The sequence below is a fragment of the Physella acuta genome, unplaced genomic scaffold (genome assembly GCF_028476545.2).
Source record: "Physella acuta isolate Inbredline_101_S28 unplaced genomic scaffold, ASM2847654v3 ptg000038l, whole genome shotgun sequence".
Classification (NCBI taxonomy): domain Eukaryota; kingdom Metazoa; phylum Mollusca; class Gastropoda; family Physidae; genus Physella; species Physella acuta.
The window spans coordinates 705885-732511 of record NW_026731558.1 but is presented as its reverse complement, the minus strand read 5'-3'; the positions used below and the strand labels follow the sequence as shown (position 1 = coordinate 732511).

General features: G+C 36.5%; 3 protein-coding genes across 4 annotated transcripts in view; 1 reads left to right on the top strand and 2 right to left on the bottom strand.

The window, feature by feature from the left end:
* Positions 1-22291, bottom strand: part of LOC131943533 (ribonuclease P protein subunit p20-like) — a 138265-nt gene extending 115974 nt beyond the window's left edge. The window contains exon 1 of the mRNA XM_059303760.1: positions 22279-22291. The gene's annotated coding sequence lies outside the window, so the exon portion shown is untranslated. The remainder of the gene's footprint in view (positions 1-22278) is intronic.
* On the bottom strand, positions 12938-22575 carry LOC131943505 (kelch domain-containing protein 1). 2 transcript variants are annotated; one of them, XM_059303676.1, is made up of 12 exons: positions 22472-22575; positions 20842-21032; positions 18549-18625; positions 18069-18290; positions 17159-17243; positions 16951-17025; positions 16646-16785; positions 15531-15643; positions 15273-15433; positions 14616-14668; positions 14246-14467; positions 12938-13793 (listed from the first exon to the last, which is right to left on the bottom strand). In XM_059303676.1, the coding sequence occupies exons 2-12, from the start codon at positions 20977-20979 to the stop codon at positions 13769-13771; spliced, it is 1311 nt and encodes a 436-aa protein (XP_059159659.1). In that variant the 5' UTR covers positions 20980-21032; positions 22472-22575; the 3' UTR covers positions 12938-13768. The 2 variants fall into 2 exon arrangements, with proteins under 2 accessions (XP_059159659.1, XP_059159649.1); XM_059303666.1 differs by lacking the exons at positions 18549-18625; positions 20842-21032; positions 22472-22575 and having other exon boundaries at positions 14235-14467; positions 18069-18285.
* A 384-nt stretch (positions 22576-22959) lies between these two features.
* On the top strand, positions 22960-25845 carry LOC131943681 (COA8 family protein CBG23705, mitochondrial-like). The gene is made up of 4 exons (XM_059303898.1): positions 22960-23055; positions 24852-25061; positions 25188-25321; positions 25412-25845. The coding sequence occupies exons 1-4, from the start codon at positions 22969-22971 to the stop codon at positions 25500-25502; spliced, it is 522 nt and encodes a 173-aa protein (XP_059159881.1). The 5' UTR covers positions 22960-22968; the 3' UTR covers positions 25503-25845.
* The last annotated feature ends 782 nt before the right edge of the window (positions 25846-26627 follow it).

The following is a 26627-nucleotide window of genomic DNA, read 5'->3' as shown; positions in this document are numbered from 1 at the left end:
CTATAACACCCAGTTAGACAAGAGAAAATACTCGACTATAACACCCAGTTAGACCAAACGTCGGCAGTGTAAAGGTCGTTACGTAGACAAATGTCTGTTGACGAAATGTCGTAGACATAAAGTCTGTGAGGAATTGTCGCTAAGTTCGCTTAACCCTAGCTGCTAGGGCCTAGCAGGAGCCAGCGTATTAGTCAAGGGAGGTAAAACACTATGTTTTGGAATGCAGGACAGGTAGGGTTACCTGCTCTTGGAAGAAAAAAAAACAAGAAATAAAAGATTTTCTAATGTGTTGTTCATTTTAATTGACAGACAATCATTCAGACGATGTTTTTAAAACTGTTTTAGAAAGCGATATTTTAAAAATTCAGATCACAAATAAATTAATGCGACACTAATTAAATAAGCACTGTTTTAAAATTTCGAACTTAAATTTAAAAAAAAAAAACTTTAATTAAACTTTAACCTGTTTTGTAACGACAAAGGCGGAAAAATTAGTCCGTATTCGGCCGAGTCCAATGCTCGAATTAAAAGAAGAATAAAACATTTGATGGAATGGGCCGCGTACAAGCAGGAAAAAAGCACTAATTAATCATTGCTCTCGAGTGGGCTACCGATTTCATCAATCTCTTAACATTCGAGACAGGACGACAAACGACGCTTTAACCTGGTCTTGAAGGCGGGGAATCCCAGGCAATTTGGCCTCCAATTAGTCGCCAGTTGCAGACGATAGCCCGCTCGAGATAACCAAGGACAGTGATTACCGCGGTACGGCTAACCGAATTAACTCCCAAATGCTAGCGCGCTGATTGGCACCCGCGCTGGGCGTTTAGAAAGAAATCAGGTCAGCTCTTGGTGACCCCTCGTGACGGATCTCGTCAGCTGATGAATCTCCATTCATGTGACGTGTTGACATCATGCGCCCGGGGGTGGGGGAGGGGAGGGCTGGTGTGACATGTGTTTCTGGTTTGGATAAGACTTTGGTTTATCGAATGCCCATAAGGACTTGCGTGGAGTCAACTGACTCATTTTTTAGGTTTGTCAATGACTCGTTGTCATCAAACCCTCCCTACATAATACCTGCGCAATACCTGCACAATACATGTCTAATACCTGCACAATACATGTCTAATACCTGTGCAATACCTGCACAATACATGTCTAATACATGCACAATACATGTTTAATACCTGCACAATACATGTCTAATACCTACAAAATACATGTATGTGACATAAGCATCTCTGTGTCACACCGTATGTGTTACTTGGTATATTTAGTTTCATTTACAAGTTGTATATATGATTTTGGCTTCATGCAATAGTTGGAAGACATTGTTATTTATCATATGAACGATTCGCTTGTAAAGAACCGCTAGCGGTTTACAACACGTTTTTGGAATAATGTTCCGACTTGTGTTAGAGGTTGTAAAGTCTATCTTACAAGGCTGTGCGTGATTTGTACAGCAGCAATAGCGTTGCTTATCTACATTTAATCATTCACTAATTACAACTGCCAATTTTTAGTTCAGCACTTAAATCCTTCGCGGAAACGAAACAAAAGATCTAATCAATTGAAATTAATCGATTTGTGGTCAAATCCGAAATGTTTGTTTGATTCATTAAGCACGTAATTGATGTTTATCTCAACAACATCCGATGGTTTCAAGAAAATTGATGTTTGAGCGTTAGCGAGTCGTGTTTACCATTGTCGTCCGTCGACCTTTGAACCCGCGTGGGTCACGTGACAGTGCCCAGGTGTTATCTAAACCCCTAATGGCATTGAGGTAAACAATGGGGGGGGGGATCATAATTTGCCTGAAAGCCTGAACACGATCGGACGGAGATTCGCTTAATTCGATACCGCACCGCTACGACACGTCGGAGACAGTAGTCGGCGACCCGATACCGCACACCCATGGCGACAGTAGTCGGTGACTCGATACCGCACGTGACTTGGCCAGTAATCGGTGACCCGATACCGCGTGAAATTGCAATATTAAATCCGGTATCGGTGTTAGGATTTGGTCTAATTGATACCGAGATAATTAAACGTGAAACTAGAAACTGCTCTTATTCTTCAATTGTTTAACTGATCGTATTCACTGTCGTTTGATATGCTGCTTCTATTGTTATTTTACAGTAAATAGATCCATAGTGAGTACAAAAATAGGCCAACAATTATTTCTTATTATTATTATTATATAGTTTAGTTGTCCACATGTATACAGTGCAATTGTGGATGATGTATTCAACAAATTGTGTAGACCATCAATTCTACATGTGTTTTTCACTTGACAGCCTTGTTAACTTTGGAATAAATAAGTAAACTATTCACTTCGCTTTATTGTAGTAAGTGACATAAGGGGGGAGGGGGGGGAGACTAGGGTTGGTCGACCCTGGAATTTTATTTTTATCCTGAATATCTATGAAGGTGTTGCAAAACAGGGTACTGCAGTTGACAGTTGACAGTTATTGAATTGAAACATAAAGCACTTTTTATCCGACTACAAGGAAGTTTAGCGTTTTTTTTTTAAAAATAAACCCAGCAACTTCGAGTACAAATAATATGATGTATGAGTCAATGTGGATCACTTTAAAATAGTATTGGTAATGTGAACATCGATGCAAGTGGTATCGAAATTTAATGGAATGTGGTATCGGTATATAATTGACCATTATATGATATGGTATCGATACTTTGTGTACCATTTTATTATATGGTATCGATACTTCGTGGCCCATTAGATGAAATGGTATCGATATTTCGTGGACCATTTGGTCGCGATAAAAAAAAAATTTGACGAGTCCAATATTTGACAAAGAAAAAAACTATCAGCGCGTGCTGAAGGGCACGTGCAGTGAAGGGTGATGGCCGTGCCGGAACAAGTACGCACGACATTTGCCCGGATGTGTTTTGTCTGTTGTCGTATCAGCCTGGTCGTCTGCCGGAGAATGTCTGCCCTCGCAGAAGTTGTTGGTGTCAATCACCGCCCTTTGAGCACGTTCCATTCGATCCTAATCACATCATCAGGGTTGTTTTGTTTTTTCTATCAAATTTATTTTTCAAATGCATGTTTTGTGCACGAACAATTAATCATATAGTTGAATGACGTAATACGATTTTTTACAATGAGAACACGCGCATACATTAACATAAATGAAGGTAAATACACGACAGTGTGCAGCATAAAGAAAGCAGAAATTGTCGCTGGGATGGTTGGGTTGTTTTTGGTGGTGTTTCAACGTATGGTGTGATGTTTTTATCCCCATTTTTTGTGCTCAACTATTTTGTTTTGGGATAAATATCCTCAACGTTTGTATTGGGATAAAGGCAGACTCTCGGAATTCAGGGTTTTAATATTGTGGTTTTTGTCTTTGCTTGCCTTAAATCCTCAAATGTATAATATTTAGGATTTGAGAGGTAATTATAAAAATGTCGCTTTACTTGGAAAATGTTCTTAAATTGTAGGGCTGGATTGTGGCGAAGATCATTCAGTGCTTGACGGGTTCGGCGTGGTCGACACGAGTTCGAACCCCGGGAAGATAAGGGTCGATAGCTGGGGACAGCAACTCATCTAGGAGAGACAACTCCAAAATCAAACAACTGCTGCCTTGTAGTTTGTTCTTGGTTGGACAAAGGCTATGGAAGCAAATCCAAAAAGAAAAGCAGGCTGAAATCGGAGTCAACAGCCTAACTGGCACATAACATTAGCACGGTGACATGTTATACTTAATTATGTTGGGGGAAATTCTTTCCACATTACAATTAAGAACGAAGAAGAAGAAATCAAGTGTTTGGATTTCGTTTCTGTAAAAAGATCCTTACTTTATATTTGTACTTAGGAGTTGGCACAACCATCCTAAAATCGGGTGGTTTTGTTGATAAATAATGATTCTCAAATTGTAAAGTTTTGACTGGGTGTGATAAACGCCTTGAGTTGTTATTAACTGTTATAGTATTCCGGCGTTTTGCTTTGAGACTTTAAAAAAAGTAATAAAATGATATCAAACTTGGATGAGCCTTTCTAACTTTTGGGGAATGAAGATAAAAATAATTGTATCCAACAAGTACATAAATGACGTAAGATAATGTCGCTACAGATTTATCCTCGGCACGATCACCCCCTCCCCCTCTCCATGTAACCTCCAACCAATCACAGCCCTGGAGTTTAAACTTTCGCCCTGTTCACGTGACTGAATGGAGTCGATGTCTTTTTAACACGGCCATGTTTTCGCCATGTCCGCCTCATCAATTCATCTTCTGCTCCTCCATTCATCACCGCGTGTTTTCTGGCTATCGATAACAGGACGTAATTTACGCGCCAGTGAAACATTCATCAAAAGAACATTTCCCCAACTGGAGAGTTCCCCAAAAAGCTCCGCGGAGACAAATCTCTCCAGCAGATAACGATTTTTAAGACGTGAAAACTAGCCTGAGGACCGCGACAAAACACACAACCACTAGCCCCTGCCCCCTTCAAGAACTTGTACAATACAAACTTTTTTTTTTCTTGTTAAAAAAATCGTGTTATTTACACTTGATGAAAAGAAGGTCCAATTTCCTTGCCCGCCTGTAATTATTCCAATCTTTTTATCCAAAATAAAAAGTGAATCGGGTAGTTTATTGCTTTATACGCTGCTTTGTTTGCTGGAATTTCTAAGTTTTAAATATTTTAATTTCATTTTTTTCCCACTTGTATAATTTTGTATTTTATTTTCTTTTATTGTTTAACGAGCTTATTTTCATTCAGACTAGAAAACACGTAGATCTAGGCAGATTTTCATTTTAAAAACAACAATGGGAACGTAATTTTTTTACACCCTTAACCTATGTAACGTTTTGAAAGTAAATCCTTCGTTTAAAGACATGGAGTTGACAAAATAACGAATGCGTGGTTTTTACGTTGAGTCAAATTATACTATATAATCTATATTGAGTCTATATCATAACAATAATCACCCCTACCCCATTCGTGTTGATATGTGCCCTATCTCCAAGCTGTATCCTTTGTTTATGACGTATCAAACAGTCCAAGATAGTGGACATGGACTGTAATGGTCAGACCATGCAGGACATGTATCTGGTCCAGTATCTTAAAATAACGATGACCTAATCAATCAGATATTTAAAATCTAGTTCTATTCCTTATTTTATTTCGTTTTTTAGATGTTTCGCCATTTTAAACAGAATTGTAATTACTTTTTTTTTCTATCGTCTGTCTGTGGCCAAACGAAAACTTGGGCAGATGAATGATGGGGAGGGGACCCGAGAGGGCCCTCAGCAGACGATGAAATGGCCATGATTGGCCATATGATGGCCCACATCCTGTAAATCGTTAGATTTAATTTTATCCCGTGTTGGTCGTCTGCGCTTGTGTCAACACCGCCGTGTCGTCAGCTTGTTGTTTTTCCCGCCAATCGAGGGCGACTGATCAAAAGTAAATATTGACAGGTCAGTTATTGCTCCCTGCCGAAAAAAAAACTTTCGCCTTTTTCTAATGTTTCAATTTGTTATATAACAAACACGGCGAACGCTGATACATGTTCATTTACTACGGTCTTTAGGGAATAAAGAAGAGTTTGGTTTTAAAATATCTTTAGCAGGATTTAGTACCAGTCTTTCTTAAAAGGTTCGAAGTAGTTGTATACGATTCAGCTACATGTGTGTGTGTATGTATGTATATATATATATATATATATATATATATATATATATATATATATATATATATATATAAGCGTGCTCCAGTGAGGTATGCATGTTTTAAAACATGTACACAGTAATATCCTTGTTCTCAGTATCCTATTTTAAAACATAAGCCCTATGTGTTCTAAAAAAAAACTAACCGTCTGTTCGCCTTTAACAATATAAACGAAGCCTCCCGGTTTACTTCCCCTGTTGTTCTCCACTGCGATTCACCTCCCCTTGTCTAGCCTTGAGCCCCGACCCATTGTTTAATTTAATATTGTAGATTTCCTCCCCTTTCTTTTTGTTTCCAGTCCCCTGGGTAGCCCGGCCCAGTTAATGAAACAAGCGGAAGTGATCCGGATGAAATTGGTATAAAATGCAATCACCTTCGCGGGCTTCACGCACAGCCCCCAGCCCGCTGGGCGACAAAGCAGTAAATTTGACTCCTGACGGTTAAAAGGCTGCCACCAGCGGCAAACGGCTTCTTATTGCCAGGTGGGAGCAGTAACACACGGCCAAACGAATTTTTGTCTTGGCTTTGTTTCAATAGTTTTGAAGGCCAATATTTCGCGATCTGCCGAATTAAATTGGTCGGTGCAGCAAGGTGTCATAGTATGCAGTTGTTGTATGTTGTTTTTTTTTTAATGTTGACGCCATGTGTGTGTCTGTATGGGAGGAATTTTAATAACTTAAATTTATTTGGGATAAAAGAAATACTCTTTGAATGGATAGGTGGAATGACTGTGTACAGTTATATTATGTTCTTAAAATGTTCTTCTTTTAATGATGATTAGACTGAATAAACTCAGTATTAATGTAACGGTGTAATGTGAGACATGACTTTTGATGACGTGTCTGTAAGAAGGGGGTGGGAGAGGAGGTAGATACATTATCTCTGACCACTTTACCATACATCCACAGATATTCAGATACAATTTTAATGTTATACCTCGAGTTGCATTCTTTAATGTGTTACTTTGAAAAAACACGGGACGCGTCTTATAGCATGATGACTATGTGACATTTACAACTTCTTATGACATGATGTCATAACGACAAAGTGAAACTAATAATTTCGATTGAATACTTGATATTTGCATAAAGACATGAACTGAGATTTCTCCAACATCTTTACGCATTGAGTAAATGACCCCTAAATCTTGAGATGACAACTGGCATCCACCTCTTTAAGTGACCCCTAAATCTTGAAAATGACAACTGGCATTCACCTCTTTAAATGACCCCTAAATCTTGACCATTCACCTCTTTAAATGACCCCTAAATCTTGACATGACAACTGGCATCCACCTCTTTAAATGACCCCTAAAACATGACATGACAACTATCAATCATAATTTCTTTGTGTCCAATATTTTTTTTAAACTCAGTTTTAAAAAGACTTCCGCTATTTTGTTTCCCGTGTTTCAGACAGCTCCCCATTAAAGGTCAGCCTCACCCTTGGCCGCCCACCAGAGCCGGGAGCCGCCCCTGGTGGCCCCTGTCCTCTCGGCCCACTGAATGTTATATTGATACAGTCCCGGCTGGCGACGTCTTTCATTTTACGCGCATGTCAAGGGAAACTATAAAAGGGCGGCGTGAAATCTTTCCTCCGGGATTTTTTAGAGTTATAGAACCTGATCAGCGACCGTGAAATGAAAGGGGTTTTGTTTCTCGCTGATTAGGAGCGGGGACTGAGGGACTCAAATTAAAACCATCCATGTGGATTTTATTAGCGATTTTTTTTCCCCACGAAAGTTCGCTGATTAATTTAGTGACATGGATGCGTTTTTCTCCTGCAATGAATCAGACGTGAAGAGAAGTGTTGTTTGGTTAATCCAGTTACTTGATGGTGGACTCGGATGGGTTTCTGTGTACTGTACAGCCTACATTACACACATGTGTACTGTACAGCCTAAATTACACATAGGTGTACTCTACAGCCTACATGACACAGCAAAGCTAAGAGCTTATTGTTGGAAGAAAATGTCGAGAGTTCTCAGTGGCGTAGCGAGGTTGGGTGTTACCCGGTGCGGCACTTAATAGTGTCACCCCCCCCCCCCCAGAGGCGTTGCGACCCTTCCAGGGGACAAACTTTCAAGTTTTCGATTTGCACCCCCCCCCCCCCCCTCAAACTTTCGATTTGCACTCCCCCTCAAGTTTTCGATTTGCACCCCCTTAAACTTTCGATTTGCACCCCCCCCCCCTCAAGTTTTTCTCTATATATTTTCATATTTTTTGCCTTGGTGTCACCCCCCTAAATGGTGTCACCCGGTGCGGTCCGCACCCCCCGCCCCCCCCCCCCCCCTCGCTACGCCCCTGAGAGTTCTCATGTTTTACTCAACTTTTATTAATTGGACTAATTTTATTTAAACAGTGTATGAACATTTAAATCTCAAATTGCATTTATTTTTGTAAAATGTGTACATATACTCAGTTTGTCATTGTTTTTGTAAGCTTCGGAAATTTAACCACTGTTGGGTGGGGGGGGGGGGAGTACAAACAGCTAACAGGTGGTGCATGTTTGACGTGTGTACCAGTCAATAGATGGTGTGTGTTTAACTTGTGTACCAGTCAATAGATGGTGCTTGACTTATGTACTAGTAAATAGATGGTGCTTGACTTATGTACCAGTCAATAGATGGTGCTTGACTTATGTACTAGTAAATAGATGGTGCTTGACTTATGTACTAGTAAATAGATGGTGCTTGACTTATGTACCAGTCAATAGATGGTGCTTGACTTATGTACTAGTAAATAGATGGTGCTTGACTTATGTACTAGTCAATAGATGGTGCGTGACTTGTGTACCAGTCAATAGATGGTGTGTGACTTGTGTACCAGTCAATAGATGGTGTGTGACTTGTGTACCAGTCAATAGATGGTGCTTGACTTATGTACTAGTCAATAGATGGTGCGTGATTTGTGTACCAGTCAATAGATGGTGTGTAACTTGTGTACCAGTCAATAGATGGTGCGTGACTTGTGTACCAGTCAATAGATGGTGTGTGACTTGTGTACTAGTCAATAGATGGTGTATGACTTGTGTACCAGTCAATAGATGGTGTGTGACTTGTGTACCAGTCAATAGATGGTGCGTGACTTGTGTACCAGTCAATAGATGGTGCTTGACTTATGTACTAGTAAATAGATGGTGCGTGACTTGTGTACCAGTCAATAGATGGTGTGTGACTTGTGTACCAGTCAATAGATGGTGTGTAACTTGTGTACCAGTAAATAGATGGTGTGTGTTTGACTTGTGTACCAGTCAATAGATGGTGCGTGTTTGACTTGTGTACCAGTCAATAGATGGTGCGTGACTTGTGTACCAGTCAATAGATGGTGCTTGACTTATGTACTAGTCAATAGATGGTGCGTGACTTGTGTACCAGTCAATAGATCATTCGTGTAGGAAACTGTGATATCTCCCGTATAATCAGCCACTAATGTATCTGTGGTCACTAATTCGGTATCAAATCTCGAGAATGAAACTCTACCACTAGACCACTCCGTCCCACAATTTTTTAAAACACTGCATTAATTGTTGGTAGATATGAAAACAATATATAGATTTTAAAAAGTGCCACCATAAATTAACAATTGATTTATTTTCTGCAATCTAATATATAAAGCTGAGTTCTGTATGTAAAAATACGTATGTTTGTCGTTGGTCTTGGATGGATTTAAGTGTTAGACAATTATCGTGCGCATTTGTCTAAATTTATGAGTTAAAAAATTACTATTGAAAGTGTTGGGAAATAATTTTCATTTTTCAAATTATAGTAATAATTGTCGGCATTTTCATTAAACACAAGTTTTAAAAAAATATCATCTTTTACAACAATTCTAATTATGTCTTTATTTAGTCCTATAGCACTTACTTCCCTTTGATAAATTAGGAAAACAAAATTACTTCCCTTTATAAAACCATTGCATTTTGTGGAAAATAATTTACTTTTTAATTACTTTGTTTTGGTGTTGGGAAAAAAAATTACATAATCAGCGGGGATTGATCAAGTGCAAATGTTGTAGGTATTTTACGGATAAGCTTGGAGTATTAAAATTGTTCATTAAATTGAAACAGGCGCGTTCGTTTAAGTGAGTGCAAAAGACTATGAATAAGTTGGGGTACTATAGTCGTTCATTAAGCTAAAACAGGTGATTCCGCCCCGGGCGTTTATGTTCGCGTTAGTGTTTTCTTTGTGTTTAGGTGGGTTTGCGTTAGTGGTTGCGTTTTGATTTGGTTCGTTTTTGTTCTTTCTTTTTTCGTTTTTGTTTGTGTTTTTTTGTTTGGGTTTGTATTTGTGTTTTTGGTTGGTTTTGCGTTTGGATTTGGTTTGTTTTCGTTTGCTTTTTCGTTGTTTTTTTTGTGTTGGTATTGGGGTTTGTGGTTGGGTTTGTTGTTAGGTTTTTGTTTTCGTTTGCTTTTTTGTTTGTTTTTTCTTTGTGTTTGTATTGGTGTTTGTGGTTGTGGTTGGGTTTGTTGTTAGGTTTTTGTTTTCGTTTGTATTTGTAATTGTGTTAGCGTTATGTTTGCGTTTTGTTGTTTTGGTTGGTTGTGGTTTGGGTGGGCAATGCCGGGTTTATGATGATTACTAAACACACAGGTAATGGTCTTTAACAGAAAGGTTTTTCACAGAAGCCAGAGCAGGGCCTGGCCGGGACGGCTAGTACACTGTATATTTCACTTGTAATGTTCAACAGACGTTCATAATAACAAGTCACTACATGAGAACCAGTGTAATTTACCCACGGGCCCAGAGGTGTAGCGATGGGGGGGCAGGGGGGTACATATGTCCCCGGGCGCCGACCTTAGGGGGCGCCAAAATGGGTTGTAAAAACAAATTAAAATGTCATTTTAGCTGCATTTTTTTGCATTATATAGTTTGAGGGGGGGGGGGGGGGAGGCAAATCGAAAGTTTGAGGGGGGGGGGTGCAAATTGAAAATTTGCTCCCGAGGAGGGCGCCAAATTGAAAGTTTGTCCCCGGGCGCCCGGAAGGGTCGCTACGGGCCTATTCAAAACATGTGAAAGATCTTGTGTATCAGAAGTTGTGAGAAAGCTATTATATATGTGTAGACCTATATCTGAAGAGTAGTGAGGGGTGGGGGGTTAGTCCAGTAGAAACATGAGGATAGGTTGGTGTAGGGGTCTAAAACTTCATTTCGTGTGACATATAAAATGGGTGACCCCTATACCTTGACATACATGTGTAGTAACACAAGGGAAATAATCCTATACTAGACGTCAAGCTATTTTACTAATAATCTCCCTTTATCCAAAGCTGTCATATAAAAAAAATATTTTTCATTATAGGGTAGACTACTCATTATACATTTCAAATTGATAACTATTGTCCTTTGAATAAGGAGTCCAACTTGTGCAACAAATGTTATGTGATAATTAAAAAAAATTATAGTAAGCAACATAATACTTGGATAAAATGACTTTGGACATACTGACAGACCCAAGATGATTTTAGATACAAGAATGTTATTTTCCCTTATTTAACAGATACTTACAAAATTATCTCTTCACAACATGTGATACTATCTTTGTACCGACATCAAACACTGACCACACCATTGTCCTGCTAAACATGTACTGACATCAAACACTGACCACACCATTGTCTTTCTAAACATGTACTGACATCAAACACTGACCACACCAGTCTTTCTAAACATGTACTGACATCAAACACTGACCACACCATTGTCTTTCTAAACATGTACTGACATAAAACACTGACCACACCATTGTCCTGCTAAACATGTACTGACATCCAACACTGACCACACCATTGTCTTTCTAAACATGTGCTGACATCAAACACTGACCACACCATTGTCTTTCTAAACATGTACTGACATCAAACACTGACCACACCATTGTCTTTCTAAACATGTACTGACATCCAACACTGACCACACCATTGTCTTTCTAAACATGTACTGACATCAAACACTGACCACACCATTGTCTTTCTAAACATGTACTGACATCAAACACTGACCACACCATTGTCTTTCTAAACATGTACTGAAATCAAACACTGACCACACCATTGTCTTTCTAAACATGTACTGACATCAAACACTGACCACACCATTGTCCTGCTAAACATGTACTGACATCAAACACTGACCACACCATTGTCTTTCTAAACATGTACTGACATCCAACACTGACCACACCATTGTCTTTCTAAACATGTACTGACATCAAACACTGACCACACCATTGTCCTGCTAAACATGTACTGACATCAAACACTGACCACACCATTGTCCTGCTAAACATGTACTGACATCAAACACTGACCACACCATTGTCCTGCTAAACGTGTACTGACATCAAACACTGACCACACCATTGTCCTGCTAAACGTGTACTGACATCAAACACTGACCACACCATTGTCCTGCTAAACGTGTACTGACATCAAACACTGACCACACCATTGTCTTTCTAAACATGTACTGACATCAAACACTGACCACACCATTGTCTTTCTAAACATGTACTGACATCCAACACTGACCACACCATTGTCTTTCTAAACATGTACTGACATCAAACACTGACCACACCATTGTCTTTCTAAACATGTACTGACATCAAACACTGACCACACCATTGTCTTTCTAAACATGTACTGACATCAAACACTGACCACACCATTGTCTTTCTAAACATGTACTGACATCAAACACTGACCACACCATTGTCTTTCTAAACATGTACTGACATCAAACACTGACCACACCATTGTCTTTCTAAACATGTACTGACATCCAACACTGACCACACCATTGTCTTTCTAAACATGTACTGACATCAAACACTGACCACACCATTGTCCTGCTAAACATGTACTGACATCAAACACTGACCACACCATTGTCTTTCTAAACATGTACTGACATCAAACACTGACCACACCATTGTCTTTCTAAACATGTACTGACATCAAACACTGACCACACCATTGTGTTTCTAAACATGTACTGACATCAAACACTGACCACACCATTGTCCTGCTAAACATGTACTGACATCAAACACTGACCACACCATTGTCCTGCTAAACGTGTACTGACATCAAACACTGACCACACCATTGTCCTGCTAAACGTGTACTGACATCAAACACTGACCACACCATTGTCTTGATAAACGTGTCTGACCTATAAGTATCAACTTATGGTCGCAAAGAATAAGTGAAATCAACAAAAATCATACGAGAGAGATTTTTATTTGTATGATACTTAAAGCCTTTAATTACATACAACTCATAATAGTGACAGTATGTTACAATATGAACTATGTATTCTGTGGGTAGTTAATGTAATATCAATATCTCTTTCTCCATACAGTATGAATATTTTAAGTAGATATCAGTTTCTAATTACGGAAACTTCTAACACCGTATAAAACAAGACATAACAACATACACACACATACATATTTTATCACTTGAGATATTTATTGTCATAAAACAAAACAACCTGTATATAAAAGTGAACGGCAAGTTGGCATTTCTTACTTGAAACAACTCACCACTGATATACAGCGTACTGCTTGAAACAATATCTCTAAACTTATCGAATTCTCACAAAAGTAAACATTTATTTTGCGGATGGATGAGGACAACAGATGTTAATAACATTCAGAAAATCTTAACTGTGATTCTATAACCAATTTTTTTTTAAATCAAATTTTTAAAATAAATAATAAAAACTGAACTGGCCTATAAGATCAATGTGTTTAAAATAATTATAATTTAATATATTATATATACAAAAGAAATGCCATAAATTTTATAGCAGTGAATCAGCAGATGTAATTACAATGATGAGGTATTGCATGATTAGCCCACTACACACAAGTACAAATGATCTACAATCAGCTTCCTTTCATTTTAATTTAATTTTAACCAATTTAATTTTAACCAATCAGATGTATAGTTCTGAGGAAAAATATCTGGTCATCAAGTGTTGTACAAGGATACTTTATCCTGAAATCACCTCAAATATTGTCTTGGTATATTTTGTCCCATATAAAATCTGTTTTGATATAAGTTAGAAGGCAACACAACCTTGTAATCTGTAGAGTAAAAATTATAGTTTGAAGCCAGTTTTTAAAAAATGAAAAACAAGCAAACACAAACAAAGAAACAAAATAAAAATAAATATAAACAAACAATGTGTAAGAAACATAAATAAGAAAAAGAAAATTAAAGAGATAAAAAGAGTAATAAACAAACTAAAAAGTAAACAAACTAAAATTTTTTTAAAATGAAAAATAGACACTTAAAATATACACACACAAAAAAAGGAAAAAAAATGAAAAAAAATTATTAAAACCATACAAAAAAGCTAAATAAATAAATTAAATTAGAGCTATAGAAAGAAATGAAAAATCAATAAAAATGAAAAAAAAAATTAAAAACTATAAAAAGAACAAAATGAAGTGAGAGTTGCTGGTTTGATCCATTATTTTGTTATTATTCTTTTCTATCTTCAAACATTATTTTCATAAATGTACCTTAAATGTACCTTTTGTTATCATTGAGTTTGTGAGCTTCTGTTTCAGTTAACAAAGCAAGCTGGGAAATCCCTGGTCCACAGCAAGAGACAACATTGTTCTTGTAGTAGGAGGGAGTGTAGGAGTCTGACTCATTTGTTCTCTGGCGCAACCATTCTTGTAGAGATGTTGGTAATGTTTCCCATGACTCTTTGGTAATGTCTTTAGATTTGTAGAGGGCATGAATACACAGCCTGGGAGAACATAAAGAGCATTCAGTTTTCATAAACAAAAGGAATAGATTTAACTATTAATTACTACACTATACAATTAGTGATAACAATATTGTTATTGATCAATTGAAAGACACCATAAAAATATTTAATAAAAACTCATATTTACCTTTCTAAGGAAAAGGGTTCAACTCTCAGTAGAATGACTAGATCGCTTGTAACCTAAGTCACAAAACAACAGAGTCAAATTATTTTTTCACCCATTTGGTGCCTAGTCGTAAATGAAGTATTTTTTCAGTGAAAATTTAATTTATTCAGCTAAAAATTAAATATGATGCTCATTACGAGATATAAACTACTCTATATATAATCAGTGGCTGTACGTCATCCACAATTTTACTGCTATGACACTACACTAATCTATATTTAAGACTAGCCAGAGGCTGTACACAATGCTACTGCTATGGTGCTACACTAAGCTATATTTAAGACTAACCATTGGCTGTACACAATGTTACTGCTATGGTGCTACACTAAGCTATATTTAAGACTAACCATTGGCTGTACACAATGTTACTGCTATGGTGCTACACTAAGCTATATTTAAGACTAACCATTGGCTGTACACAATGTTACTGCTATGGTGCTACACTAAGCTATATTTAAGACTAGCCAGAGGCTGTACACAATGTTACTGCTATGGTGCTACACTAAGCTATATTTAAGACTAACCATTGGCTGTACACAATGTTACTGCTATGGTGCTACACTAAGCTATATTTAAGTTACTGCTATGATGCTAAACTTGGCTATATTTAAGACTAACCAGAGGCTGTACATTATCCACAATGTTACTGCTGCAGCCTCCAAAAATGAGTAGGTCCCCATAAGAATTCACTGAAGCTGTATGCCAAAGGCGAGGGAAACCTGTGCTTTGCTTCAAAAGTGTCCAGGAAAAACTGGCCACATTTAAAAGCCATACATCATCTGAGAAAAAAAATGCCACGTCAGAGCAATATAATATTTCTAGCTATTTGCAACAAAATGTAATGATGAAACTAAAGCCATTACAAGACTAGCATACCCAGTGGTTGGTTGCCATTGTTAAAGCCCCCATACAGGATGAGCTGACTTTTGCCAATGTTGGACATTGTGTGCCAGGACCTGGCTTCAGGTACAGGGCCAGAGCAGGAGATGCTGAATCAAACAAATACAGATGTACATTGGTAAAATTATTAGCTAAATTACATCCCATCTAAAAATCTCTTAAACCTACGAAAATATTGTTAGTGGCTGGCAAATGAAATGGAAGGAGCTAGTAGAGTTAAGAGGGAGCAAGCAGCCTGAAATGGGAGGAGCTAGTAGAGTTAAGAGGGAGGAGCAAGCAGCCTGAAATGGGAGGAGCTAGTAGAGTTAAGAGGGAGGAGCAAGCAGCCTGAAATGGGAGGAGCTAGTAGAGTTAAGAGGGAGGAGCAAGCAGCCTGAAATGGGAGGAGCTAGTAGAGTTAAGAGGGAGGAGCAAGCAGCCTGAAATGGGAGGAGCTAGTAGAATTCAGAGGGAGAAGCAAGCAGCCTGAAATGGGAGGAGCAAGCAGCCTGAAATGGGAGGAGCTAGTAGAATTCAGAGGGAGAAGCAAGCAGCCTGAAATGGGAGGAGTGAGCAGAATGAAGTGGGAGGAGAAAGCAGCCTGAAATGGGAGGAGCTAGTAGAATTCAGAGGAAGGAGCTAGCATAATGAAGTGGAAGGAGCTAGTAGAATTCAGAGGGAGGAGCAAGCAGCCTGAAATGGGAGGAGCAAGCACACTGAAATGAGAATACCTGCCTCAAACAATCAGCATTTTAATGTTTTTATAAACTATAAAGGGAACATCCATAAACAATGTCAGGCTTTTTAAGAAGGTTTTTACTGAGCTAAGTCAATATTCGCTATATTGATCAATTTTTATTGCCATTTACAAAATGTCTTTTTAAAATGCCAAAAAAAAACTGCTAAACTGTAGTTCCTAACTATGCATTTCTAAAAACAAGAGTCCAAACCCCTATTCTTCCCTTGAATTGTGGTGTCATTTATATAACTTCAGTTCCTAACTATGCATTTCTAAAAACAAGAGTCCAAACCCCTATTCTTCCCTTGGATTGAGATGTCATTTATAGACGACCCAGAACATTGTTCTAAATTTTTCATAACATTTTAATTACCTTCCACTCCAAGTGAGAGATTCCATGTCGAGACAATACAAGTCATTTAACCTGAGGGCTTGATGACGCCCACCAAACAGGTAGACAGTTTTCCCCACAAGGACAGTGGACTGTGCGGCCCTTGCCCTTGGCTTAGAGCCCTGAAAATATTTATCACATATTTTCTCTCTACAGGTAGATGGCATCAATGAAATACTATTATGTGAATGTTTACACAGGTTTTCTTTTCAAAGTTAAATGACAATGAGAAAAGACTCATGAAAAACTATAAATGTCTGGTATATGCGTGAGATAAAAACCATTACCTTACAAGACACCCTCACCCATCTGCGTCCTTCAATGTCAAAATATAATACTTGATTATTCCATCCTCGATCATTCTGTAGCCAAATGCATGGGAAAAAAAATAACACTTGCTAAAAAGACTTTTTTTTAAATTTATTTTTAAAGAATGTTATATTCAATCAGTTTGAAAATTAAATGTAATTGACAATTGGTAAAATATTCACCTACCATGACTTCTAAGGCAAACTTATCTTCTTCTTTATCCCACAGATATGTATAAGGAGTTGTGCCATATCCACCAAAGATGTAAATTCTGTACAGAAAGAAATATTTAGTTAAGACAATATCTTGAGTACTTCTGCCATTTTTACAGTACGGAGCCATTTTATAAATAATAATCTTTCAAGAGTAAATAAATTAAACAAATAATTAAATTCTAAAAGAAATTAATGCCACTGTTTGGTCAAGACCAGTAAAAGCAATATTGGTCATAAAGTGTCATTTCAATGCCCTAACTAAACAATGGAACGAACATCTAGTTAGTGTAGAAACGGTGGACAGCTAGTTACTGTAAAGACAGAGGACATCTAGTTACTGTAAAGATGGAGGACAGATCGTTAATGTAATGACAGAGGACAGCTAGTTACTGTAAAGACTGAACAGTATAACCAGATTAGACTTGTATGTCTGCTTCTGAAACCCTTTCATTACAGTGAAAACGACTAGAGCTATTCATCCTATGTGTTACAATGGTGTGCTACTTTGTAAACAACTTGAAACAGCATGGGATTTTCCAATGATAAGCTATATGGACCTCAATGCTTATGTTTAGTTCACAACTGCTACAAACTGCCTGTTATCTTGCAATAATGTTCTATTTTGTAAACAATATTTAAATTAATTCAACCTAAGTTGTATAGGTAATGCCTCTCCCTTGAGAACATCAGCTGTGTGGAGAGAGGGGGCCTGATACATGGGCAACATCTGGCTCTTCGCAACTTACTGCCCAGGTCTTGCGCCTTGATTTCCAAGCGCAATTTTCCAATAGCCTATCAGACTATGAAACCAGTTATTTTATTCAACTTAGAAGGTGAATAAAATTCTAAGCTTGTTTAGCAAAAACTAAGCCATACCAGACCTGTTGTGATACACCCAAGAGGAAGCTTTGTCTCGAGGGGACAAATCTGTTCCTAATGTTTTCAAACGTTCCCAGAATAGAGTCAGCAGGTTGATCCTGTATATGTCATTGACATCTCCTGCATGGGTGTGTCCACAGAAGATGTACCAGTAAGGCCAGATGCAAGCACTGCATGCCCCAGATCTATAATCAGGCATGTTCCCACATGTCAGGAAACATGCCCTGAAGAACAGTTCAACTGGTTTTTAAAAACTGCTAGCAAAGAATGAAATACTTTATAAAAGAAAATAACCATATCACTTCTTAGGATTTAAAAAGCGGGAAAAAAAATCTTACATAAACTACCAGCGATTTAAAGCTTAGCTTGTGAATATGTCTTTGGTGATTATACAATGATTAAATTGCGCAATTTCATCTTCAAATCTAAGATAGCATATAAGAAAAATCTACATAACAGATGTAACTCATCATTTGAAGCACATATACCATTTGTCAAAATCCAAATTGTAATTCCAAAGCACAATGTTATCACAGTACATCGAGCCATCAGGGGAATCCTGTAAAATAACAAAAGAAACAGGTCCAATCTTAGTCTTAAATATAAACAGTGGAACTTTTTGAGAGCTTTTAGACACGGGTGTGGGGAAATTGCGAGACGCGAAAAGCGAAATGGCGAGGCGGGAAAATGCGAGAAGGGCGCGAAAACGGTCGGTCACGTGACTTTTTTGTCTCGCATTTTACCACAAGCCGATACTTACGCTGGGTAGTGTTGAAATGCGAAGATTTGTGCGAAAAATTTACCGCACCCGATTTTCAGTGGTATTTGGTCCAGACTTCAAAGACGTTTCGTTTACATTGTTAAAACTTCCGATTTTTCCGTCGCTAGACATACTGATGATTTGTCAACTTCCCCCACCTTTTGTGTCGACTTAGAATACCACCATGTTCGAAACCGACGGAAATACCGCCGACGATAGATCAACTTCTGTCTTTTGTGTGGAACGCCGAGGCCGCCTGATTTACCGTCTTTGAAGATCGCCGTGCCCGGATCCGCTGCCGCCGCAGACATATTTTCTATTGTTGCATAGAAATTTTGTATTATAGCCGCCGCCTACGATTTTTTTCTAGCTTTTTTTACCATATAAATCTAAGCACAAGGAAATGCCTACATCATTTGGATACAACAAAATAAAGTGACGTCACCGATATTATCAGTTGCTCGTGCTATATCGTAAGCTATGGGCCTACTTCAAATATTTTTAAAACCAAGTTGAACTTATCTGAATTTTTTGGTTTTGGTGGTGGTGTTATTTGGGGTCTTCCATAAATGACGTCACACTCGTAGGGGAGGGGGGTCTGTAATTTTATGACGATGTGTGATGAGGGGGAGGAGGGGGGGTTAGATGTGAAGTCACACTATAAAAAAGCAATGTTAGAAAAAGAATTTTAGACGTTTTTTCGCGTTTTAGAAAACTGTTTTAATACATTGTAATAGGAATTGATTAAAATACTCTACTTTGACCGAAATTAGACAAGATTTTGGGAAAATATCGATGTTTTAAAAAAAACTCAACTGCTGGTGACAACAATGAGCAAGACATTGCCAAAATTACAGAAATGATAAAAAATACAAATTATAAAAAACGGAAAACAGATGTTGAGCGTGCGGATGATGATGATGAGAACATGGGTGCCAGTGTTGTTTGTGGGATGAACGAGGTCAACTGTGATGAGAATGTGAAATGTTGTGAATGTGGATTTGAAGAAGTAGCAAAAGAAAAATGTATAAATGGGAGTCCAATAAAGTGGGTTGGGTGTACTATGTGTGAAAGATGGTGTCACGAGGTGTGTTTGAGGACTGTTTCAGAAGATTTTGTTTGTAAATTTTGTTTGTAATTAAAATTACTTAAAAAAAAAAATTGCACTTTTAGAATTGTTTATACTTTTACACTTTTTGCAAGTACAAAAATCCATAAATAGATGTTGCAAAATATCTCTCCTGCTGACAAGATTATACCAATTCACAATGACACAGCTCACGTTTGTATAAACATGAGCGGGCTAGATTTTTAAATTAATGCCGACTGAGACGGGATTTTCCTCTCGCTAACAAGAGAGGGCGATGACAGTAGCACAGCAACGATGGTAGGATTTTTAAATAGATAGATCTAGATCTATCTATCTTCTTAGTATCTAGATAAAAAATAACAACATACAACACTCGTGTTAAAGGGTATGGCTAAATGCTTGTTTATTTTAAAACAAAAAAAATAATTTAAATAAATAAAGATGGAAAAAAAAAGGAAAAAACTTTTTTCGCAAAAAGTGTCTCGCTATTTACCCTTAATTCCGCAGGTATGTCTCGCATTACCTTCTCGCATTTTCCCGCCTCGCCATTTCGCTTTTCGCGTCTCGCAATTTCCCCACACCCTTTAGACACTACTAAATTGCTGTAGATGTAAACAGCTGATCCTAATGGCCAATACAGACGGTTGAAAGTTTTGGGAATTTTATCAGGGTATCAGTGGAAAGACTATGTATTTACAAAACTCCACAGAGAGTGCAAGGATTAAGTTAAGTAAGTTATACAAAGTAGAAGCCTATATTCAAACCAAATTAGTTAAATAGTTTTAGTTTATAGCTAGAATAAAAGTATACTAACATTATAGCCACCCCAAATGATGTTCTTCCTTAATACAAAGTAGAAGCCTATATTCAAACCAAATTAGTTAAATATTTCTATTTATTATAGTTAGAATAAAAGTATACTAACATTATAGCCACCCCAAATGATAAGTTCTTCCTTAATACAAAGAGCATTGTGCCCACATCTTTCAGTACAGTAGATCTCAGGAATTGTAGTAATTGCTCTCCTCCAGGATGGCAAAGTGCTTAAAGATGAAGGTGCCATAGTCGCATCAAGAAATATCTTGGAGCATGGACTTCATGCTGAACCAACCAATTCTGTTCAGGAATGAAAATAATAGTTTATTCAAAAACTAACATCAATCTTAGAAGAAATTGACATGAAATAGTTTGGGTACCAGTTACACTTGTATAATGTTTTGTATTGAAGTTAAAGAATTAATATCTTAGTAATGCAATTAAGTTAAGATTTTTTTTTAAAGATGAATAAGTATTTGCACATCCAAGGACAACATTTTATTTTCAAGGCACAAGGCAAATTTCTTTTTGACAACTAGAGTAGTGCAGTATAGAAGAACCTTGCAATAAGAATCCTTCTTTCTTCTTCTTCGTTCTTAATTTTAGTGTTGGAAGGGATCCCCTACAACACAATTAAGTATATACATTATACATGTCAACTGGTTATGCGCCATTGAGGCCATTGACTCCAATTTCAGCCTGCTTTTCTTTTTGGATTTGCTTTTCCATAGCCTTTGTCCGACCAAGAACAAACAAGGCAGTAGTTTGTCTGATTTTGGTGCTGTCTCTACTAGAAGAGTGATTGTCCCCAACTAACGAGAATCATGTGTCAGAGGGTTCGAACTAGATATTAGATCTAGATCTAGCAACCATGAGCTTTACCGACTTGACCATATAATATATTATTATATTTTAATTAAAAAAACAACTTAAACTTAGCCTAGGTCTAGAGGAGTTTTAGTCTACTCAGTCATCAGTCCTACCTAGTACCTAGGAGGACACTAGTACGTAGTACGGGTAATCTATCGTTTTGAGTACGTAAAATCGCCCGCGGCTATTAATGTACGAAAACGTTACCTCATTGTCAAGGCTTTAATAGGTGTATATTGTCATATGTTTGTGTCAAATATTATAGATAAATGAATAATAAACTTAAATCAATGGCTAAATATATCGATATAGGCCAGAAATTAACTCTAAACAGCAGTGTCTGAGAGCAAGATTTGCTATATAAACATTAAACAGCAGCCATTTGTAAAATAGAGTGGCTCCCCCTGAATCTCCTGCTAAAAGCTTATAAAAATAAAACTTAAACAAGATGGCTGCTATAGTAAATGAGCATGGTTGCATCTGTTGGAAACATTGCTAGTCTTCATTTATTACGGAAAAGTTTTAATTCAATTGTTTAAAAACAGGTACATAAATGAAACAAGGAAACATTTTTGTATTTTAAAAAACATAAATCCTCCTCAAAATGTGAAATAATTATTAAAATTTAAGGAGTCACCTGGTTTTCACATTGCAAGTTGCGGGCGATTTTACGTACCCAAAACGATAGATTACCCGTAGTACGTAGTACTAGACCTAGAATCTAGTACTTTAGTTTAGTAGTACTAGTTGTCCTAGACTAGACTAACTAAAACAAGAGTAAGTTAAGTGTCTAAAGTCTAAACTTCTAAATGTTTCATATTCAATGAATATTATTCATACATTATCCTATGACTACCTATTATTAGTACCTATGACTATGCCGGTTATTATTTACTAGGATCACTAGATCTAGATGTAGCTAAATCTAGACTCTAGATCTCAATCTATTTCTTCAAGTGTTTGGATTCTAATACTAATAAAATGGTGTACTAATTCTACTAATCTACAACAGTCAAAGCAGTTTAAAATAAAACTTACAACCTCGGCTAAACCACCGTACTACATATTGCGTTAACATAGATTATCTAATAATATCTAGCTAGATATCTAGCTAAATCTAGAAAACCTAGATCTATATATCTCAATAATAAAGACAAACTACTTCTTGACTGTTATTCTTGTTTACATTATTTAGCTTTAATTTTTATTCTAAAATTAAATCTTAAACCAGCAACCCGTTTTAGCTTAACCTCGCCAAAAAATCTTAACTGAAACAAAAAAAAAGCTTGCTAGAGTAGCTTACCTTAGATTAGTCCTAAACCTGTGTATTTTACTAGATCTAGATCTAGAATCTACCTCCTCCATCATGTTTAGACCTCACTGTTACTTCAAACAGTTAAAGACACGAAATGGAATTAAACATTTACTGTTCCTTTCAACGGGCAAGAATGATGTTAGTTACAAATAGTTATGGTTATAGATCACGAGTACTGAGTCTAGATCTAGACTCTAGACACTAGTCACCCTACTAGTCTAGTGCACGATACTCACTAGATCTAAATCTAGTTTTTAATCTAGATCTAGATCTAGATCTAGAATCTAGGTAAAACTCCATTTTAGCGTATTTTATTCCCCGCTTCACGTTCACCTCCAGTTGAGCGTATTTTATTATAAACACAACCGAAACACACAAAAACGTCAGGAAAACACTAGATCTAGATCTACTTAACTTATTTTTTTTAATGAATGTGATTTTTAATTAGAAAAGGTAAAAAAAAACATAAAAAGCATTAGAACTGTTCCAATTAAATATCGAATCTCGTATAATCGTCAGCGGGAGAAAAATCCTTACACGGTCGCGGGTTCACCGTGAGTTCACATTGACATTGAATTACCAGCATACGTCATAGCTCGGGCAATCGCTATTTGAAATTGTGTTGGCCTCAGTTTTGGGGTCATTGTAAGTTCATTAATGTTTATTTATAGTATCATGCCTGGGAGATACTTGTAACAATTCAAACTTAACTGCCTTGCAATTGTGAGCTACGTTTACGTACTTCACCCATTGCCATGAAAATTCTGACACACGAACATTGCACATTCAATATTTTAAGTTTGGATTTTTCTCAAGTTTTAACAAAACTAAATTATCAAAATCTAAAACAAAGTCAGTCTCTTTGTTTTTTTATTCATTTTTATTAATTTGTTAAAACAAAAATACAATACAAATAAATGAATCGTGTTTTGGTGTGTTTTGGTTGTTTCGGTTGTTATAATAAAATACGCTCAACTGGAGGTAAACAAGCAGCGGAGAAATAAAATACGCTAAAATGGAGTTTTACCCTAGATCTAGATCTCTAGTACTACTAACTAAAAGTACTAAGTACTAGAGTTAACTAGAGTCTAGCTTGAGCTAGCTACAACTACTAACTCTAACTGTTAGAGTAGTCTAACTTACTACAATTCAATAAAATGTTGGCCAATATTAAATTTTTTTTCTCTACTACTACTAGATCTACTAATGTTCACTTAAACTTAAATCTAAGTTTTCTAACATTCATCTCAAATGCACAGTAGAAGGCCTACAAGCTTAAATCAAATGAACTCACAATGACCCCAAGTACTTTTATTGTATTACTTGGTTTGGGAAAAAATTAAAGTGACATCACTGACATTCTTATATCAATCGTCAATCACAATGTTAACTTGCTATTAATTATGCATTGATATTATGTAAATATAAATATTTGTATGCTATAACTATATAGGGCTGCTGATTTCTAAACCAATATGAACTTACAGAGACCCCTAAACTGTACGGGAATATTTCTCTAACAAGAAAACATGAGCGGGCGATCATTGGAGCAAGGTCATTTAGAATTGGCCAATTTAGAATAATTTTTCATCTAGATCTAGATTTTTAAAAACATAGTCTTACAACACTCGTGATTAATCTATAGGCCTACTTGTTTAATTATAAACTTTTCTTCTCACACATCTCTAAACAAACCAATGAGCATGAATCCAAAAAAAATGTCTTGCAAATTATGTCGCTTTTTACCGCCTCACTATTTCACATTTTGCTACTTGCATTTTGCCAAGACCCCTGATGATAATATTAATACTAAATAATAGGCCTTATTTAACAATTTAATTATTGGCTTACAAATTAGTATAGGCCTAATTTTAATGTTACTAGGACCTAATATATTTTTCTTAAACTCTATTTTTCTTTTGTTAATGTATCAGGTTAAAAAATTAAGGATAACTCCAGTACCACCAAGTGGGGGCACCACTGACTGGATAGGACCTCCAGATCCCATTTCAAATATCAGACCAATTCGTTTTTATGTTCATCCAAATGAAACACTTACAGAGAAAAAGTTTCGAATAAGAAGAGCAGAGGTCTTAGAGTGGAATCAACAGTTTTGGGCAGATCATAACTCAAGATTTTTCAAGGTAGGTTAAATAGCTTTGATGCATTTTCGAAAATTGTCTCGAATATTAACTTGGACCCCATTGATTATAGATTAAATTTTTTATTAATAATAGTGTGTTATGATGACATATTTTTTGTACTGATAGGAAAAAGAAGAATATGTTCAATCTCTGAAAGAGCTTAGTGCTGACAGCAATAAAAATGTGACCCAAGAAGAGTTATCCCCATTTTACAAAGCTTTTCTAGATAAAAATAGGATCACACATCTAAATTATAACAAGTAAGCATTCCTGAATATCAATACAATACACGATATCATATGCAATGTAGCTTGAATTTATTAATATAACTGTTGTAATTATTTTTTCAGGGAATGGTACAGGAAAAACATTACGTTGTTGTGGCCTGCTCTCAAAGTTTCACTGATACGTATTGCAAGAAAATTTAAGAAAGAAAAATAAGGTTACTATTTGTCTAAATTGTTGTTACAATGTGTTACACAATGTGTTGTAGTTTCTGCCAGTTTGTTGAAATGTCATTGATGAAATGTATTGTAATTTTAAATATTTATTAAGATGTAAATAATGTAGATAATGAAATAATGCTTATTCTAAATTATTTCCTGAATTGAGAGATCAACACGCTGTGTAAGGCTTGTAAAATGAAGACCGATTATTTGTATAAAATTAAATGTTTATTACATTAATAAAGAAAGATTAAATATTTCATATGTGATTGGTATTGCTTGAATACTATGGATTGTATAACTAATGGTTGCAGATCATGTGTGTCCATTAATGGTGCAGCTAAAACTAAACGCTAGTTATCTGGGGTGTCATATGTCCTATTTTTAAAAACTTAAACCTTGGTAATGATGTCCACCACAAAAAAAAGATCAAGCCTAATTTTTGTTTATTTACAAAATTTCATGTTCATTGTTAGATTATATATTTATTAGTTTTATCCAGAAAATTCTACAACTGTATTAGTCAGGTTATAACAATTAACGCTTAGTGTTTGCCACACAATGTACTCAGTATACGGGAGGCGAAGTGGAAGACAAAGAATTAACGTTTCATTGTTTATATAATTCATCTTAAAAATGTGAATTTTAATTATTAACAATTTTTTTTAGTTAAAATAATAATTGGTCAAGACAACAGCCAACTAGTCCCGATCTATTTTGTCTGCTATGTGTTTATTAACTCTCCTGAGATGGGACGGCCGATCTGTCTACCCACTACTCTAGGGGTAATGCCCTCTTCCCAATTAGAAGATAGTGTAGAGTCTGTTAATGCCAATCGTTGTTCAAAATTAGTTATAAAAGGAAAGATCCATATGATTTTTTAGAAACAGAAGGTCCCAGATATATTCCTTTGCATTGCACACTAGCACCCTAGATCAGTATTTTATTCTATTTTTTACCCCAAATCTAATTCAAATCTTTGTATGGGAAACAAATATGCAGCTATTATTTTGAACATGGGCTTAGTAAGCCTACAATAAAATCTTATTGGAGCAAATCTAGCTCACAAAGAACACCCTGGTTTGCCCAAGTAATGAATATGGATAGATTTGAGCCGATT